Here is a 19806-nt window from a genome sequence, read left to right on the forward strand (position 1 = left end):
TCTCTTTATGTAAATTATATATTTTTGTATTTAATTCTATAAACATGTTTTCACTTTGTCATTATGTGGTATTGTGTGTAGATGGGTGAAAATAAAATTTATTTTAATCAATTTAGAATTCAGGCTGTAACAAAACAAAATGTGGAATAAGTCAAGGGGCATGAATATTTTCTGAAGGCACTGTATTTATGCTGGTATGATTTATATCTATAACACCTTTTTATATAAGTATATGTATCTAAAATAAGAATTAAGTAGGCTCGCATATTGCATAATTTTAGAACAGATGTCATGAGTCTTAGGCATATCAAAGCAAATTGTCATTACGCTGCAAAAGTTTGAAGTAAATGTACTCCTTATGTTCTCCTTGTGTGCTTTTTATCCTATTACACTTAAGCTGCCAATCACACTTTTGATGTGTAAAGTTTATACATTATTTTACCAGAGGGTGGTGCCAGTAGACCTTGACACTAAATAAAATGGGTGGGCCTGTGCTCTTCTGTATCCTCCAGTCACTCCCAAAGCCATCTGGTAGCAGTCTTCTGACCCTAGCTCCTTTCATGGGTAAAATTTGTATTTTTTAGGTGATGAAACTATCCTAAAAGGTGCTTGCTTTTCCGTTATCATGTTTTATTACATTTTTTATGAACATTAGATTTGTAAAACAAAGTCTAATTATTTGTGGCTAAACTTCTAGAATGATTATTTTAGATCACTCATTTATATTAACGCACTAAGTTAAAATTACAATTGGCTACTTCATCCCCCCTCCTCTCCACTGTAACTATTCCCCAGGTCGTTGCTGTAAATGAGAATGTGTTCTCAGTCAACTTACCTGGTAAAATAACGGTTGAATATATATTTTTTTTTAACTCAGTATTTTGTGTTTATTTGCACATTCTTGAAATTGGTCAATTACACTACATTACCAAAAGTATGTGGACACCTGCTTGTCCAACATCTCCTTCCAAAATCATAGGCATTAATATGGAGTTGGTCCCCCCTTTGCTGCTATAAAAGCCTCCACTCTTCTGGGAAGGCTTTCCACTAAATGTTGGAACAGTGCTGCGGAGACTTGCTTATATTCCCGTGTGGCTCAGTTGGTAGAGCATGGCGCTTGCAACGCCAGGGTTGTGGGTTCATTCCCCACGGGGGGACCAGGATGAATATGTATGAACTTTCCAATTTGTAAGTCGCTCTGGATAAGAGCGTCTGCTAAATGACTTAAATGTAAATGTAAATGTAATATTCAGCCACAAGCATTAGTGAGGTTGGGCACTGATGTTGGGAGATTAGGCCTGGCTAACAGTTGGTGTTCCAATTCATCCCAAAGGTGTTTGTTGGGGTTGAGGTCAGGGCTTTGTGCAAGCCAGTCAAGTTCTTCCACACTGATCTCAACAAACTATTTCTGTGTGGACCTCGCTTTGTGCACGTGGGCATTGTCATTCTGAAACAGGAAAAGGCCTTCCCCAAACTGTTGCCACAAAGTTGGAAGTACAGAATCGACTGGAATGTCATTGTATGCTGTAGCATTAAGATTTCTCTTCACTGGAACTAAGGGGCCCAGTCCGAACCATGAAAAACAGCCCCAGAACATTATTCCTCCTCCACCAAACTTTACAGTTGGCACAGTTGACGAACCCAGATTCGTCCGCCCTACTGTCAGATGGTGAAGCGTGATTCATCACTCCAGAGAATGTGTGGCGAACTTTAAATCACTCCAGCTGACACTAGGCATTGCGTATGGTGATCTTAAGCTTGTGTGCGACTGCTTGGCCATGGAAACTAATTTCATGAAGCTCCCCAACTAACAGTTCTGACGTTGCTTCCAGAGGCAGTTTGGAACTCAGTAGTGCTAAGCGCGTCAGCACTCATCGGTCCTGTTCTATGAGCTTGTGTGGCCTATCACTTTGCGGCAGAGCCATTGTTGCTCCTAGATGTTTCCACTTCACAATAATAACACTTACAGTTGACTGGGGCAGCTCTAGCAGGGCAGAGAATTGACAAACTGACATGTTGGAAAGGTGGCATCCCGTGATGGTGCCATGTTGAAAGTCACTGAGCTCTTCAGTAAGGCCATTCTACTGCCAATGTTTGTCTATGGAGATTGCATGACTATGTGCTCGATTTTATACACCTGTCAGCAATGTGGTGTTGCTGAAATAGCCCGAATCCACTCATTTGAAGGTGCGTCCACATACTTTGGTATATATAGTGTATATTCTACCAAGGATGCTACACCAGTTTTGTACCTTCATTACAACTAATTCATGAGGGCATTGGGGTAGGTGAACTTGCAATATTCAGAAACGTAGAAAGAGGATGTGTTCTACAGCCGAATTAAAGTCTCACAGACTAATTAAGCTTTAGCCTATATTTTTTATTTTAATCTAAATTGTAACCTTTGACAAACTTTTGCACACACACACACACACATTCTCACATATTTAGCTCTTCAATTTTTGTCCTGTAAAAAAAAAGTAAGGATAATGACCAAGGATTTTGATAGAGCACACTGTCAAATTTGAAACCATTAAGTGAAATCCAGAGGGTTCCCCTGATGGAAACGGAAAGGACTCATACCTTGGGGGGTATGGGACCATTTCAGAGGGTAAATTGCTATTTTGTTGTTGTCATTCAATTCTCTGGCAAGAAGAAGAGGAGGATGGACCGTGAAACTAGGAACGAATCGGTAAATAGTGCCACTAAGCATGGCATATGGCGCGCCTAGCCAGCTGAACGCTGACACCAACAAATTGACGATTTCATACCAATTTTAGGGTAGATGCATGGTACACGCCACACACGTCGATTAAGTTATATTATTTGGATATTTCAAACAGCGAGCATATCCATTTTAGCATATAAACGTTTGTTAAAAAAGCAGGACTTTTCTCTATGGAAAAAGTTGATGATAATAAAAATATAACTATTATCTCAATTAATTGGCTAATGGCTATTGGAAACATTTAGCTAATATTACAAAATATTGTATGGAAAAAGGTCATGCTTTTAGATCTGGTATATCCTATCCAATGGTTTATTTGCCTGTCTTCTAACGGCATCAGCAACCATGTTACTTGCTGATAGTGAGGGAGAGAATGCATATTTCTCTGCCCTGCAAAATATGGAGCGAGGAAAATTGGAGGAACGCCCCCTGGCTTTTCAGTTGTACACTCCGATTTTCCACTTTTGCCATATAAAGGACGAACCCTGGGAAAACCTGCTGCAGAAAACGGGTCACAAGAACGTCTTTCTTTGATTCACCCACCAGCTGTGTAGCCGGGCTATTTCTTAAATGCTTATATAGACTTACAGTATTTGGACTCGATTTCAGTAAGAAATTATAACTATACAGTTGGTCTATTGTGTTGGAATAACTGTCGTGCGCAAGTAGGCAAATGCGTTGTCAGAGTTGTCTGTTTCTTATGCTTTTTACATGCCACCTCGTATGCCACAACCCCTTGTTTCTCCTATGACTAGTCATTAAAAGAAAACAAATGGGTAACTACAGAATATAGCAGTAGCCTACAGAATATAGCAGTAGCCTACAGAATATAGCAGTAGCCTACAGAATATAGCCCATTCCTTTTTGATTGAGTCGAGAACTCTATCATCCACTCCGTCGGTAATACATTGAAGCGCAATTTGGTTTGATTATTAACAAAGTGAGTAGGCTACAAAATTCTTAGAATTTAAGATTGACTAGGCCTAATATCCATACATACAGTTGTTGGTTGCTAGTGATCCTTTCTCGCTCTCTCTATCTCTCTATTTTGGTCATTAAGCAGGCCTATTGATGGACCAACTGCGTAATTACGCACAATTCTTTTTTTTACAGAAAGAAAGTTATAATTTCAGGTTTAAAAATAAAGAGTGAAACTGGATTCATATTCATTGAATAGTCTCATGCAGGCTTAACTAATAGCGCAAGTAACGTTTGGTGTCCCTTTTTGTGAGCAGATAAATAAGAAACGAAGAACGTTTTGACAATCAGGCCTGATATCAAGGATTCCTATTGTTTGACTTGTGGATCATATCCTTCTTCTCTCAGTCAGTTTCCAATAAAACATTTTTTAGCAGTTCGTTCTTTTTCGATGCCATCGGGGAGCCATATGTTTAGGCCTAGCTCAAAAGTTTCGATTTCTAATCCGCTCATACGCTTGGCAACTCTGTTGTTTTACGCACGGGCAAAGATAGTGCGGACTACTAAGAAGCACAGACACTTTATTCGTATTCAAATCGGTTGAAGTGGTTGCAAAGTAAATGGCAGATGTTTAGCAATTCAAGGCGCATCAATACCCATGAGCCATAGTGTTTAACAATGACGTCTCTCTTTTGTTAGGTGCTTGTGTCTTTCAGTGGAGCGCTTGACAAAGGGTTCATCCTCTGCGAGTTATAAAGTTACTTTCCACTAGTTCATTTCGGCCCTTGAGAAAACCCTAAGCGATGTTAATGTGGACCTCTGTTCTATTCAGACGGTAACCCCGGTGCAAATAGCCAAACACAACCTATTGTGCGCCTTAACCAAAGTAAAGACCCTTAAATAACCTGGAGACCAGTCTATAGAAATTCATGATATTTGATGTTTGATCAGAGCTTCGCCAACAGGCCCGTCGCGTGGCTTTTATTTATCCCCCTTCCGCAATTTCGAAGGATGTAGATTATTCGATATAAACAGTGCACCAGCGTCAGCACCTGAGTGAATTCGTTTCAAACTCCCCAAGTGTAGGCCCATAATAAAGGTTTTGCATCCTCCAGTTTGCGTCTGATCCCTGAATAGTTAAGAGGCGGTTCCTCGATTTGCTTCGCTCTCAGAGACCCGTTGCAGTCTCTATGTGTGAAATTGCCTTCACATCTTTAAATAAGTCTATCGTTTTTTTCTTGCCCAACAGCTTTATGTTTGGCAACTTCATTTTGGCAACTTTCAGTTCCAAATATTACGCCTATATTTGGCCAATTTATTGTAGGCTACACTCAGAAAAAATGGTTCTAAAATGGTTATATAGCTTGCTTCATATATGGCAGCCCTAACTGTTCTAAATAGAACCCATATGTTCATTTTTTTTTTTAAAGGGGGTTCATTAGGGTTCTATATTGAACTTTTAGGGGTGCCAATATGAAGCAAGCAATATAACCCTTATTGGTTATATATATAACTTTTCTTTTAAGAGTGTAGGTTATTAGATGCATTGTGAAGCATTTTAAAAGCCAACATGTATATGAGCCAATGGCTGAGCCTAATACAATGCTGGAATATGCATGTGGCAATTCACACTATACATGTCTACTTTTCCAAAAGTAATCTCCATTCGATTTACCTGAACTTTGCTGTGTAATGTATAGCCATTCTCTTGCTAATGGGGGCGAGTTTTCCTCTGGAGAAAAACAGTTTATTGCAGGTAATTGTATAATTGCTTCACTAATTGTTGTTAACAAGTTCTCGAATACTCCAATTATTACAGCACTCTTTGTCAGGTCCCCCTGGCAGGCATACATGACAATAGACTGTTGTGGTTAATGAGTTACTCGAGGGAGAAAAGTGAAAGTGGAGGGAAAAAGTCTGAGGTCCTTTTATAAACATACACTTAACTTGTTATTTAATGGTACGTCATTATCATGCCCATTTTGGACACAAGTCGCTCGTTGAGCTATTATCATGGAGAGGTGCCAATTCTTTTGAGAGCTGCAAGAAAGGGAGTGACGTATAACCCAGTTAAAGACATTTTTAAAGCCCATGCAGGGGAAAAAATCGAACTTTTGTGAATTGTAACTCATTCAATTCGTTTAACATTATATTAATTCTATAAATAGTTGTATTCAATATTCTGAATAGCCTCCATATTCTGAACTCGCCTATAACCAGTGATAACTGATATAACACACCGCGTAATTAACGTGAAATCATTCCAGTGTGCGCTTGCAACAACAACAAAAAAGAACAAAGTTTGCCATGTTGCCAACTTGCCATGCTGAAATCAGGTTTTACACGGTGCATGTTAACTCAGAGCGTGAAAGCGACGACATAATGCAGAGACCAGAACAAAGGAGGAGAACCAGCCTTCATACACCAAAGCAGAGCGGTCAGATTTCATACTGATTAAACGTTGCATTATCACTTGAAAACATAGCATCGAAATTGCGGCACCAATTTTTCGGTACATTTTACGCAATTTGAACAGCATACAGTACATTCGGAAAGTATTCAGACCCCTTGACCTTTTCCACATTTTGTTACGTTACAGCCTCATTCTGAAATTGATTAAATAGTTGTTTTCTTCTCATCAATCTACACACAGTACTCTATTATGACAAAGCAAAAACAGGTTTTTATACATTTTTGCAAATGTATAAAAAATTGAAAAACTGAAATACCACATTTACGTAAGTATTCAGACCCTTTACTCCGTACTTTGTTGAAGCACCTTTGGCAGCGATTACAGCCTCGAGTTTTCTTGAGTATGACGCTACAAGTTTGGCACACCTGTATTTGGGGAGTTTCTCCCATTCTTCTCTGCAGATCCTCTCAGGATCTATCGCTGCACAGCTATTTTCAGGTATCTCTAAAGATGTTCGATCGGGTTCAAATCCGGGCTCTGGCTGGGCCACTCAAGGACATTCAGAGACTTGTCCAGAAGCCACTCCTGCATTGTCTTGGCTGTGTGCTTAGGGTCGTTGTCCTGTTGAAAGGTAAACCTTTGCCCCAGTCTGAGGTCCTGAGAGCTCTGGAGCAGGATCTCTCTGTACTTTTCTCGTGTTCATCTTTCCCTTGATCCTGACTAGTCTCCCAGTCCCTTCCACTGAAAAACATCCCCACAACATGATGCTGCCACCATCATGCTTCACCGTAGGGATGGTGCCAGGTTTCCTCCAGATGTGACGCTTGGCATTCACGCCAAAGAGCTCAATCTTGGGTTCATCAGACCAGGGAATCTTTGTTTTCCATGGTCTTAGAGTCATTTCAGTGCCTTTTGGCAAACTCCAAGTGGGCTGTCATGAGCCTTTTACTGAGGAGTGGCTTCTGTTTGGCAACTCTACCATAAAGGCCTGATTAGTGGACTGCTGTAGAGATGGTTGTCCTTCTGGAAGGTTCTCCCATCTCCACAGAGAAACTCTGGAGCACTGTCAGTGTCCATCGGGTTCTTGGTCACCTCGCTTACCAAGACCCTTCTCCCTTATTGTTCAATTTGGTCAGGTGGCCAGCTCTAGGAAGAGTCGTGGTGATTCCAAACTTCTTCCATTTGAGAATGATGGAGTCCACTGTGTTCTTGGGGACCTTCAATGCTGCAGAAATGTTTGGGCATCCTTCCCAGATCTGTGCCTCGACGCAATCCTGTCTCGGAGCTCTACGGACAATTCATTCGACCTCATGGCTTGGTTTTTGCTCTGACATGTACTGTCAACTGTGGGACCTTATATAGACATGTGTGTGCCTTTCCAAATCGTGTCCAATCAATTGAATTTACCACAGGTGGACTCCAATCAAGTTGTAGAAACATCTCAAAGATGATCAATGTAAACAGGATGCACCTGAGCTCAATTTCGAGTCTCATAGCAAAGGGTCTCAATACTTATGTAAATAAGCTATTTCTGTTTTTGTTTTTTTTATACATTTGTTACAATTTCTAAAAACCTGTTTTCACTTTGTCATTATGGGGTATTGTGTGTAGATTGAGGGAAACAATAACTTAATCAATTTTGGAATAAGGCTGTAACGTAACAAAATGAAGAAAAAGTCAAGGGGTCTGAATACTTTCCGAATGCACTGTATATGGCCTTTAAGGTACAATTTGTAGACATAGGCATAGCTTTATAAATATAGGCTATATTTTTTTATTTTGACCATGATATGTAATCACCTTGATTAAAAACAGTAAATATCGAGGATTAATAATTTGAGTTCAATGATTAATACAACATAGGCTTATAGGTTATTGTTTTCCATCCGTTATTGTCGGCTTATTGCATGTCCGATTGGAGTAATTAAACATACAAAAAAGTCTGCGAGGCTCATTAATATTTGTGCATTGTCCACGTGTAGCCTATCCATTATACAGGCTATTATACAGGCCAACTGCGGGCTACATTGCATGTATTTTAAACACTACAATTAAGATTACTTAAAAACTTTTTTTGAGTAAGTTTATGAAAATTATACCACCCGTGGAAAGTATATAGGCCTTGTTAGGCTACTGTTCTAATAAAACATACTTTTCCTGAAAAAACTGTCCAGGAAATATTCCCTGACACAGGCCAACACAGTCTCACATTCAATTCGCGCATATATGTACAAAATGTATTTCAGCAGATTTCGTGCGTTGTTGTGCATTTTTGGGGTGGTTCAATTCGTTTGAAAATACACGAATTTCTGTGCTACTTAATTCGTGCGAAAAGACACGAATTTAACCAGTAGGCGACACACAAGCCGTTGCAACAACCATGTAGACGCGATAATTTGTATTTCATTTTTGTTCTTCTTAATGGCTAATTCAACGTCATGAATATACAGAAATGTTGTCTTTGTTTAACCATGTTTTAAAATGTGTCGTTGTATGCCTATATGTACTGTTTTAGACTTGCTGAACAGAATTTTTGAGAAAAGACGCACATTTACGTGCGACTTAATTCGTGGGAAATATTGTTTTATTAATGCCAATGCTGTTTTCTGTGCTTGATTTCGCTTAATACTTTGGATACTGGTGCACTTGTAATCAGAACGCCTTTTTGTCATGTAGGCAACCATACACGATTTTCTTCATAACCCATTTCATATTTCGTGGAGCCTAAATTACACCATTTTCTTCATAATGCATGTATTACATGTTAAACAGGTTAATGTAAAATAATGAATTATGTTGGCTTACACTTATGGCCTTTCCAAGGCCTTTCCATACCTTAAGGGAACATTTTAGCACTCGCCATATGGTTAGTGAGAAACGCCACATTGCAAATGTACTAGAGGTCCGGCGACGTTTCTAAAATTCGCGGACGGCGTCGGGCCGTGCGCGGGGGAGAGATCTTTCAGGAAGTCATCAAACGAAATCTCTCGGACGTTCGGTTTCCGTTTTATAAAAATAACACATTTTGGTCATTTTTCCGCAGTCTCGGAAATTCCCACCAGAGGGAAAATAAATCATATTGCAAATGCACAAGCACATTGCAAATGCACGTGGCCTTTTCTCCTAAACTTATTTCGAAGACGAAACTTGGTGAGCGTAGGTTTGGCGTAATGGACAGTTGGCCCCGAACAAGATGGCGTCGAGGCCTCAACGCTTTTTGAGTTATGGCCATTTTTCTGGGATTAAAGGTCAAAAACGCAAAGTAGGGTGCTAATTTGACCGCTTCACGTCAAAGTACATACGCATACGGTGTCAGGAAAAAAAGAACCAGCCATTTATCTATCGTAATTTAAGAGAAATCGTACATTGACAAATTGGTAATGTTCACAAAAAGGAGTTAAATTTTTTTTTTTTTTACAGATCCAGTTGCAGTGTGTTCAGACGAACATTTTTTAAGTGGGTCTCGAAGCTCTGCGAGAATTCTGTGATTTTATGTGATTTTATGAAATAACACACACTCATTTAACCCTCTGTAAACAAGTCAGTTCTTAACATAAAGACTTAAAACTCAATATTATATAAGAGCCTACCCCAAGGAGGATATGTGTTCACTTTCAGCTTCCTATGTCAACCGGAAGTACCTTAAAATGGTGCCATAGGGTCAGTTTCGAAGGGTTAAAAAGGTCAGATCTTTTCAAAACTTCACTTGTGTGATTAGGCAACCCTCATGAACTGTAAATCAGTAATTTCTCTCAACAGATGTCAAAGAAAAGCTCTCACACACACACACACACACACACACACACACACAGCAAGGATGGAGTGAAAAAGTACGGTGCTTAAAGACACACAAAGCCTGCAATGGCATTACCATTATCTCCAGGCCATGCCGAGTTCAACGAGATGCCCCGCTTGACCGTAGCTCGCTCGGTCTGAGTGCAGCGACAGTGACAAGAAGAAGGACCCAAATGACCCTTTGACCTCAATTTCTTATTTTTTTGCTTTTGGGAGACAAAGAGAGAACCGTTAAGGTTAGAAGCACAATTTGACCTCAGGAACGTTCCTAAGGTCCTCCCGATCTGTGCAAGCCTAACATTGACCGTGTGGCATTAACCCTTAACAGTTAAAAGAAGGTGTTAACATCAAACAGTTTACAATGACTGTTTGAATACATTGCCTGCTACCCTAAATTCAACATGAAGCCTATGTGGGTTATGAATGTCTTATGAACCTGTCTTCGATGACAATCCATCAGGCCACTATGAGGTCTACCTGTGTCGATTCTAAGCTTCCTGGAGCAACCGGAAGTGGTTAAATCACCCTAAAAGTGTTTGCCATACCCAACCTGCAGTTTGAGAGAAATAGTGCATTCAACCCTATGTAAATCAGTGAGTTCTTAACGTATAGACTTAAAACTCAGGATTCTGTAAAAGCCTACTCCAATGAGGATATGTGTTTACTTTCAGCTTCCTGTGCCAACCGGAAGTGCCATAATTGGTGTCAAAAGGGCTGTTTCGAAGGGTTAAAAAAGTCAAATCTTTCCAAAACTTAATATATGTGAATAGGCAACCCTCATGAACTGTAAATCAGTCATTCATCCCATCAGATTTCAAGGAAAAATTTACACACCCACACAGAAAGGATGGAGTGACATACTGAGGGGCTTAGAGGCAGACAGTGCCTGCAATAGTTACTTTTGTTCAAACTTTTAAAGAACCGTCAGACCTAGAGTTCTGAAACTTTACAAACCTGTTCTAGAGCTCAGGTCGATTAAGCACGGTGAGTTATGTGGCTCTAGAAGTTTCTCGGACCGATTAAAAGCCTCGTGCATTTGCAATGACTTCAATTCATTTTGAGCATTACAAAATGGCGACATTTAGAAAAGTCCCAGAGTTGCAAGACTAGGTGCATTGAAACCGGCTCGGCCCATAGAGACGGACCCCGATATTTCTGTCCGATAGCTCATTCAAGGACCCCGTAGCAAGGCATGGAAATAAGTGGAATTTCAGCACCAATTAAGGTTTTGCTCGGGCACCGAATGACCTATCGAGCCGAAACTTGGGATTCGAGGTCGCCTCACATAGGGCTAAACATAATGTGAGAACTGGACCCGCAGCTAGAACATAACTACGTATTATTTGTTTTATTATGGTTTAAATGGAAGGCGCTGTGAATTTCGGGCCTGCTCTGAAATATGTGATAGTTGGCTTCTAAACGAGTTGGAAAAAGTGAGTTTGAAGTCAGATGGTATCAGTTTGGTGTCTGAAAATATCTAATTGACTGATGGACACTGACTTGCTAGTTGACTTTTGTGCATTTGCAATATGTTTCAACAGTGAGGTACCATCACCAAAATTGACATGATGAAATTTAACACAACGAGCGATGGAGAGGAACCACTATCACTGCCCGGCCATCCCGAGGTCATCAGGCCAGTCATTTTTGCATTTCTGCAGTATTTAAGAGAATGCCAAATTCATGGCCAAATTCATGGTACATGCCCATTGAATCTTATTGCAAATGTAACGTTACATTTGCAATATGATGTGATGTTTTTCACTTTGAATCATATTGCAAATGTAACGTGCATTTGCAATATGTTTAAACAGTGAAAAACCACCAAAATAGCATTCTGAAATCACCACTAAAAATGACATCACCATAGTCTCCAGGCCGTGCCGAGTTCAACGAGATGCCCCGCTTGACCGTAGCTTGCTCGGTCTGAGCGCAGCGACAGTGACAAGAAGATGACCCTTGACCTACATTTCCAGTCTTTTGCTTTTGGGAGACAGAGGGAGAGCCGTTAAGGTTTAGAAGCACAATTTGACCTCAGGAACGTTCCTAAGGTCTCTGTGCAAGCCTAACCTTGACCGTGTGGCATTAACCCTTAACAGTTAAAAGAAGGTGTTTACATCAAACAGTTTACAATGACATCTCACCCCATAGGAGCTCATTGCCTGCACCCCTAAATTCAACCTGAAGCCTATGTGGGTTATGAATGTCTTATGAACCTGTCTTCAATGACAATCCACCAAGCCACTATGAGGTCTACCTGTGTTGATTCTAAGCTTCCTGGAGCAACCGGAAGTGATAAAATCACCCTAAAAGTGTTGCCATACCCAACCAGCAGTTTGTGATATATAGTGCATTCAACCCTGTGTAAATCAGTCAGTTCTTAACGTATAGACTTAAAACTCAGGATTCTGTAAAAGCATACCCCGATCAGGATATGTATTTACTTATAGCTTCCTGTGCCAACCGGAAGTGCCTGAAAATGGGGTCATAGGTGCTGTTTCGAAGGTTTAAAAAAGTCAGATCTTTCCAAAACTTTAAATGTGTGAATCGGTCAACCCTCATGAACTGTAAAATCAGTCATTTCTCTAAACAGATGTCAAAGAAAAGCTCTCTCTCTCTCACACACACACACACACACACACACACACACACACACACACACACACACACACACACACACACACACACACAGCAAGGATGGAGTGAAAAAGTATGGTGCTTAAAGACACACAGAGCCTTAAATTCTTTTAGGGGGGGATCCAGACTTCCATACCCGCTCTGGGAGCACTATACTACCGCCCCAAATCAATGGGTGCTGGCCTGAGTGATTTATGGAGGTTTTCAAAAAATATTCAAACTTTTCGTGCACCTGGTATTTTTTGGGGGTTACCAGGCGTCATTTTTCAAAACGGTTGAAATTGCTTTTAGGGGGCATCCAGAGTGTCACATGACCGGATGAGGTAACTATTCTTGTTCTTCTTGTAACTTTCCGGTAGGCTAGAAGCTTTCCGGTGTTTTGCTGCTCGACACAGGTCGACGCAGGTATTGCACTTGATTTATCGTTATCGTAACCGTAGGTGCAGCCAAGTGGAAATACGAAAGCTTTCTAGCTATTTCGCACTGACGGTCATTTGAACACAAGAACGTTTCTAGTGAAAAGGTGCTTACACTCAGAGCCATGTATTTACACTCAGCCACCCTAGCCTTATTACGGGTTAACATTTTGGTCATTTTGGTTGGCCAACAAAATGTAAGACTACAATGACTGCATACGTTTCCCCAAATGTTATACGGAAAAAAAATGTTTTTTTATTGATGGACAATGGCAAGGCTGCCATTGTATTTTCAGTTACATTCTGGTCAATAAAAATGGTTTACACGTTTGTTTTTTAAGAAATACATGGAACTACAACCGAATAAAACACCATTAGCCATCATGCATTGCTTACTGTCACGTTCCTGACCTGTTTTCTCTTGTTTTGTATGTGTTTAGTTGGTCAGGACGTGAGCTGGGTGGGAATTCTATGTTGTGTGTCTAGTTTGTCTGTTTCTATGTCAGCCTAGTGTGGGTTCTCAATCAGAGGCAGATGGTAGTCGTTGTCTCTGATTGAGACTCATATATAGGAGGCTTGTTTTGTGTTGGGATTTTGTGGGTGTTTGTTTCCTGTCTCTGTGTTTGTGTTCTGCACCAGATAGGACTGTCTCGACTTTCACATTTGTTGTTTTTGTATTGTTGTAAGTGTTTCACCGTTTATGTTCAATTAAACATGTTGAACACTAACCGCGCTGCATTTTGGTCCTCTCCTTCATCTCAGGAAGAAAGTCGTTACAGAAACACCCACCAAACCCGGACCAAGCAGCGTGGCAACGGGCAGCAGCAACAGCAGCAGCGGTACCAGGAGGAATGGTCATGGGAGGAAATCATAAACGGAAAAGGACCCTGGGCAAAGGTGGGAGAGAATCGCCACTCTTGGGAGGAGAAGGAGGCAGCCACAGCCCAGGAGCGCTGGATTGAGGAGGCAGCACGTAAGAGAGGCTGGAAGCCCGAGAGGCTCACCCAAAAATTTCTTGGGGGGGGGGCTAAAGGGGAGTGTGGCGAAGCCGGGTTGGATACCTGAGCCAACTCCCCGGGCTTACCGTGGAGTGAGAGGGCGTCGTACTGGTCAGACACCGTGTTATGCGGTAAAGCGCACGGTGTCCCCAGTACGCGTGCTTAGCCCCGTGCGGGCTATTCCACCTTGCCGCACTGGTAGGGCTAGGTTGGGCATCGAGCCGGGTGCCATGAAGCCGGCCCAACATATCTGGCCTCCAGTACGTCTCCTCGGGCCGGCGTACATGGCACCAGCCTTACAGGTGGTGTCCCCGGTTCGCCTGCATAGCCCAGTGCGGGCTATTCCACCTCGCCGCACTGGCAGGGCTACGGGGACCATTCAACCTGGTAAGGTTGGAGAGGCTCGGTGCTCAAGAGCGCGTGTCCTCCTTCACGGTCCGGTATATCCGGCGCCACCTTCCCGCCCCAGCCCAGTACCACCAGTGCCTACACCACGCACCAGGCTTCCAGTGCATCGCCAGAGCCCTGTTCCTCCTCCCCGCACTCGCCCTGAGGTGCGTGCCCTCAGCCCGGTACCTCCAGTTCCGGCACCACGCATCAGGCCTATAGTGCGTCTCAGCCGGCCAGAGTCTGCCGTCTGCCCAGCGGTGCCTGAACTGCCCGTCTGCCCAGCGGCGCCTGAACTGCCCGTCTGCCCAACGCCGTCTGAACTGTCCGTCTGCCCAGCGCCGTCTGAGCCATCCGTCTGCCCAGCGCCGTCTGAGCCATCCGTCTGCCCAGCGCCGTCTGAGCCATCCGTCTGCCCAGCGCCGTCTGAGCCATCCGTCTGCCCAGCGCCGTCTGAGCCATCCGTCTGCCCAGCGCCGTCTGAGCCATCCGTCTGCCCAGCGCCATCTGAGCCATCCGTCTGCCCAGCGCCGTCTGAGCCATCCGTCTGCCCAGCGCCATCTGAGTCATCCGTCTGCCACGAGCCATTAGAGCCGCCCGTCTGTCCCGAGCCATTAGAGCCGTCCGTCAGTCAGGAGCCGCTAGAGCCGTCCGTCAGTCAGGAGCTGCCAGAGCCGCCAGCCAGTCAGGAGCTGCCAGAGACGCCAGCCAGTCAGGAGCTGCCAGAGACGCCAGCCAGTCAGGAGCTGCCAGAGACGCCAGCCAGTCAGGAGCTGCCAGAGACGCCAGCCAGTCAGGAGCTGCCAGAGACGCCAGCCAGTCAGGAGCTGCCAGAGACGCCAGCCAGTCAGGAGCTGCCAGAGACGCCAGCCAGTCAGGAGCTGCCAGAGCTGCCCTCCAGTCATGAGCTGCCCTCCAGTCATGAGCTGCCCTCCAGTCATGAGCTGCCCTCCAGTCATGAGCTGCCCTTCAGTCATGAGCTGCCCTTCAGTCATGAGCTGCCCTTCAGTCATGAGCTGCCCTTCAGTCATGAGCTGCCCTTCAGTCATGAGCTGCCCTCCAGTCATGAGCTGCCCTCCAGTCATGAGCTGCCACTCAGTCCGGAGCTGCCACTCAGTCCGGAGCTGCCACTAGTCCGGAGTTGTCCCTCTGGCCTGAGCTACCTCTCTGTCCTGGGCTACCTCTCTGTCCTGAGCTACCTCTTTGTCCTGAACTACCTCTCTGTCCTGAGTTGTCTCCTCTATTGTAGAGGGGAGTTGGTGAAGGTTCCTGGACCATGGTCGGGGGCGAGGGTCGCCACTCAAGGGACGCTAAGGAGGTGGACAAAGACAATGGTGGAGTGGTGCCCTCGTCCACCGCCGGAGCCGCCACCGCGGACAGATGCCCACCCAGACCCTCCCCTTGAGTTTTTAGGGGTGCGCCCGGAGTTCGCACCTTGAGGGGGGGTTCTGTCACGTTCCTGACCTGTTTTCTCTTGTTTTGTATGTGTTTAGTTGGTCAGGACGTGAGCTGGGTGGGAATTCTATGTTGTGTGTCTAGTTTGTCTGTTTCTATGTCAGCCTAGTGTGGGTTCTCAATCAGAGGCAGATGGTAGTCGTTGTCTCTGATTGAGACTCATATATAGGAGGCTTGTTTTGTGTTGGGATTTTGTGGGTGTTTGTTTCCTGTCTCTGTGTTTGTGTTCTGCACCAGATAGGACTGTCTCGACTTTCACATTTGTTGTTTTTGTATTGTTGTAAGTGTTTCACCGTTTATGTTCAATTAAACATGTTGAACACTAACCGCGCTGCATTTTGGTCCTCTCCTTCATCTCAGGAAGAAAGTCGTTACACTTACATTCATTCTATACTGAAAAGTCTGTTCAGAAAAATCGAAAACAGTACATATAGGCATAAAACCACAATGTTTTAATAGGGATTAAATAAAGACAATATATATATAACCTCTTATGGTTATATGGTTAAAAAAAGACAAAATATCTATATATTCATAACGTAAAATAAATAAATACAGGCGATCGCGTCTATGGTTGTTGCAACGGCTTGTGTGTCGCCTACTGGTTAAATTCGTGTCTTTTCGCACGAATTAAGTAGCACAGAAATTCGTGTATTTTCAAACGAATTGAACCACCGCAAAAATGCACAAAAACGCACGAAATCTGCTGAAATACATTTTGTACATATATGCGCGAATTGAATGTGAGGCTGGGCTGCACAGGCCTAGCAAGGCCTATCTTTAAGCCACTGCCTTTCTCAACTCTCTTTAACAACTCCCTTTCAAAGACTTACGGGACAATGTGGTTTTGTGTTTGAAAGTGAGAGAAATCTTTGATACAGCCCACTTTTTGTGGACACAAAACGGACAGAAGAAAAGATCCATGGCCTCTCAGTAGGCATATATACTGCCTTCTTTTCAGGGGCGCATTGTCCCTGAACTGAATACACTGAGATGTTAATGCCGAAACCCTCTCCCTTTCCCCGCCATTTGTTCCCGCGCGCTTATTGTCATCTGAACACATCCATTGTGTCTGGAATCAAACTTGAGAGGACTTAAGCAACTTTGAAAGTAGTCTATAGAATCTCCATTGAGCATGTCGCGTGTCCAACAAATGGCATGGTCCCGTTTCACATTAGATTTTTCACTTCGGCTGTTATCAATCATTTACACCACAATTATAGACTACATAATATATGGCCTACTTGCACGATACTTCCGCTGCCACTTTATTTAACGTCACAATAATTTAAAACCTTTAGATTTTTAGAAGAACAAAAAAGCTGAAGATAAAAATTGTCTAATGTTGTGGCTATAATGTATATTTCTTCAGGGTTGGCTGTACTTCAAGGTAAAGTCCCCGATTCTCCAGAAGGTCTCCGTATATTGTCAATGTCTGTGATGCGCAAAGCAGTGCAGGTGGGCTAGTTCAGGCGGTTCAGCTGGCATGACTTTCCCAAGGGTTGTGCCTTTTGAGGGCGCTGTGTGAAGAATCCGGAGGCAAGGGCCTCAAGACAGGGGGCGGCCCACCGATTCTCCTCGGTGCCTGCGAAGACAAAAGTGGCAATGCATTATTTCTGAAGAAAACAAAAACATGGGGAACACATATTCACATATTCACTTCTTTATAATGTTATGGTGGATATCGTTGAGATAGGCCTAGATATGCTTTATGGTCGCCAGACGATTTAGTGTGTGACCATAGGGTGTTGCAACAGGTGTCTCAGATTCTTGTATCACCAGAAAATCGAAATGTTGTGGAGACATGGAGAGAATTTCCACGGTGCTGCCTTTAACCTCATTGGCGTGAAACTCCGATATAAAAGAATCAATAGCAAGACCTGGTACGAGTCCCCAAACCGAGCAAAACACAATTAACATCAACACATTATGGGGTGATTTTCTACGCTTTTCTGTAAAATCTCACCTCACACGTTGAATGTTGAAGCCTACTAGTGTGTCTATAGGCGTGTCGGTATAGGTTTACATTTAGCCTATGGAAATTGCATCAAATTTCAATGAACATGTAGTCATTTTTTATAATTTAGTTGACAGAACATTGACATTAGCTCACCACACACTAATTGAAGGCTATGAAAATAGCTAAAATAATAAGGCAGCATTGAGTGGGCTATAAACCTACTTGCTCTAAAATTCAACAAAAAAAAGAATCTATGTTCCAGATATGGAAGGCTATAATATACCTTTATTTCATTAATTCATTAAACGTGTTGATATAGTTAAAGACTACAGATAATATATGCTCGTTGTTTTTTGGAGACAATGTAATTTTCGCAATGACTGTTACTTTCCATAAATAGCATAACGTTATAATAGTATATTAAGTTTTAGACCGCAATATTCGAGGATATTTACGCTGTTAGAGGTCCAAGATATGCCGCTTTTGGAGATGATACGCGTTCAATAGATTATTCGTTGAGAGCTCTTGGCTGATTGGTTGTTGGGGGCTGTCAAAGCAGCGCTCATCTCGGCGCGCGCGACCCCAGGGCAATTGTTGCATTGAGATGTTAAGTGGGGGACGCTATAAATCGGATCGGGAGGCAGAATTCCTTCACTCGTGCGCCAGGAAGAGTTCAGGCAGCAGGTCAACAACATCTGTTAGCAAACCAGAAACTACCTTCAGAATGGTGTCGACATCCGATTGTGTAATCAAGACCAAAATCATAAACGGGAAAAAGGTGTGTAACCTATGTTACCTACATGCATGCTTTATTGGCACGTAATAATAGCTTTCAAACAAATTAATGTCAAAAACGAATATTTTAAAGTAATTGATGGATTGTTTGTTAATGCTTTATTCCTCTTTTTTTGTAAGGTATCCAAACCATTGATGGAGAAGAAAAGACGAGCGCGGATAAATAAATGTTTGGACCAGTTAAAATCTCTGCTGGAGAATTATTACACCAGCAATGTAAGTAATACTTCGAATCTAGTAGGTCAATTGATACAAACCAATCGTGCTTTAGTGCTTAGTGGCTAAATGTATGCTCCTTTTCAGATTCGAAAACGCAAACTCGAGAAAGCGGACATCTTGGAGCTAACTGTAAAACATCTGAGAAATCTTCAGAAGGTCCAGAGTGGTGCGTTATCCATCAGAACTATTTGTTATCTCGTTCTAGGCCTTGCCTAGATAGGCTGGCCTATCACTATTAGCTTCTACCAGCAATTATTCGATCTACTGTCAAGTGAAATTCTCGACAGGCTGGGTTTTACGCATGGTGCCATATTTACTCAAAATGTTCCTCTCATTTTCTACAGGATTTTCCATGAACTCCGAGTATGCTGAATACCAAGCTGGCTTCAGGAGCTGCCTAGCAGGCGTGAACCAGTACTTGGCAGACAACTCGAGTGAGAGCAGCAGTCGTTTGACCATGCTGACGCACCTTTCAAGCAGTCTGCACTGCGCCGGAGGACAGGCTCAGAACTCCAGCACCGCGGACAGCGACACGGTAGCAAAACATATGCTGCCCGAAACTGTTGTGTGCTGCCCGATGCAAAGACGTCTTCCTTCGACAGTTGGGCACGAAGTGAGCAAGGCACCGACCACTGTGCCCCTCGTCCGGTGCATCAGGGCGCTCAAACCTTACAGCGCCACGGTGCGCGTGTCCGAATCCAAACCTACTAAACTCTCCGCAGGGACCAGTCAAGTCATCGTATCCACAAATACGATTAAACTAAATAACAGTCTCAGCTCATGCTACAGAAACAAGTGTATCTCAAATGGTCAATACAGCCATGCAGTTACCATGCACAATGTTTGGCGTCCTTGGTAGCATGTTGAATAGAGATTTATTTGAACTGATAAATACTTTGTGTAGTATTTGCACGGTGTAGATTTGTATTTTCTAAATACTGTTTTTACTATTGTACAGATTTTTTAAATTTTATCAATAAAATCAAAGAACTGAAATAACTAAATAAGCCTTTTGTTGTCATATTTGGTAGTGGACTGGGAAAGAGAATGGGTGGGAAATTCACACACACATTTCTTTATGAAAG

General features: G+C 42.9%; 1 protein-coding gene across 1 annotated transcript in view; it reads left to right on the plus strand.

The window, feature by feature from the left end:
* The window catches only part of LOC120058706 (taste receptor type 1 member 1-like), a 29568-nt gene that overhangs the window by 8490 nt on the left and 1272 nt on the right, over nt 1-19806 (plus strand). Inside the window, exons 6-8 of the mRNA XM_039007451.1 lie at nt 18623-18718; nt 18806-18887; nt 19066-19256. Coding sequence (XP_038863379.1) covers nt 18623-18718; nt 18806-18887; nt 19066-19256 — 369 coding nt within the window. The remainder of the gene's footprint in view (nt 1-18622; nt 18719-18805; nt 18888-19065; nt 19257-19806) is intronic.

Source organism: Salvelinus namaycush, chromosome 14, assembly GCF_016432855.1.
Source record: "Salvelinus namaycush isolate Seneca chromosome 14, SaNama_1.0, whole genome shotgun sequence".
In the NCBI taxonomy this organism is placed as follows: Eukaryota; Metazoa; Chordata; class Actinopteri; order Salmoniformes; family Salmonidae; genus Salvelinus; species Salvelinus namaycush.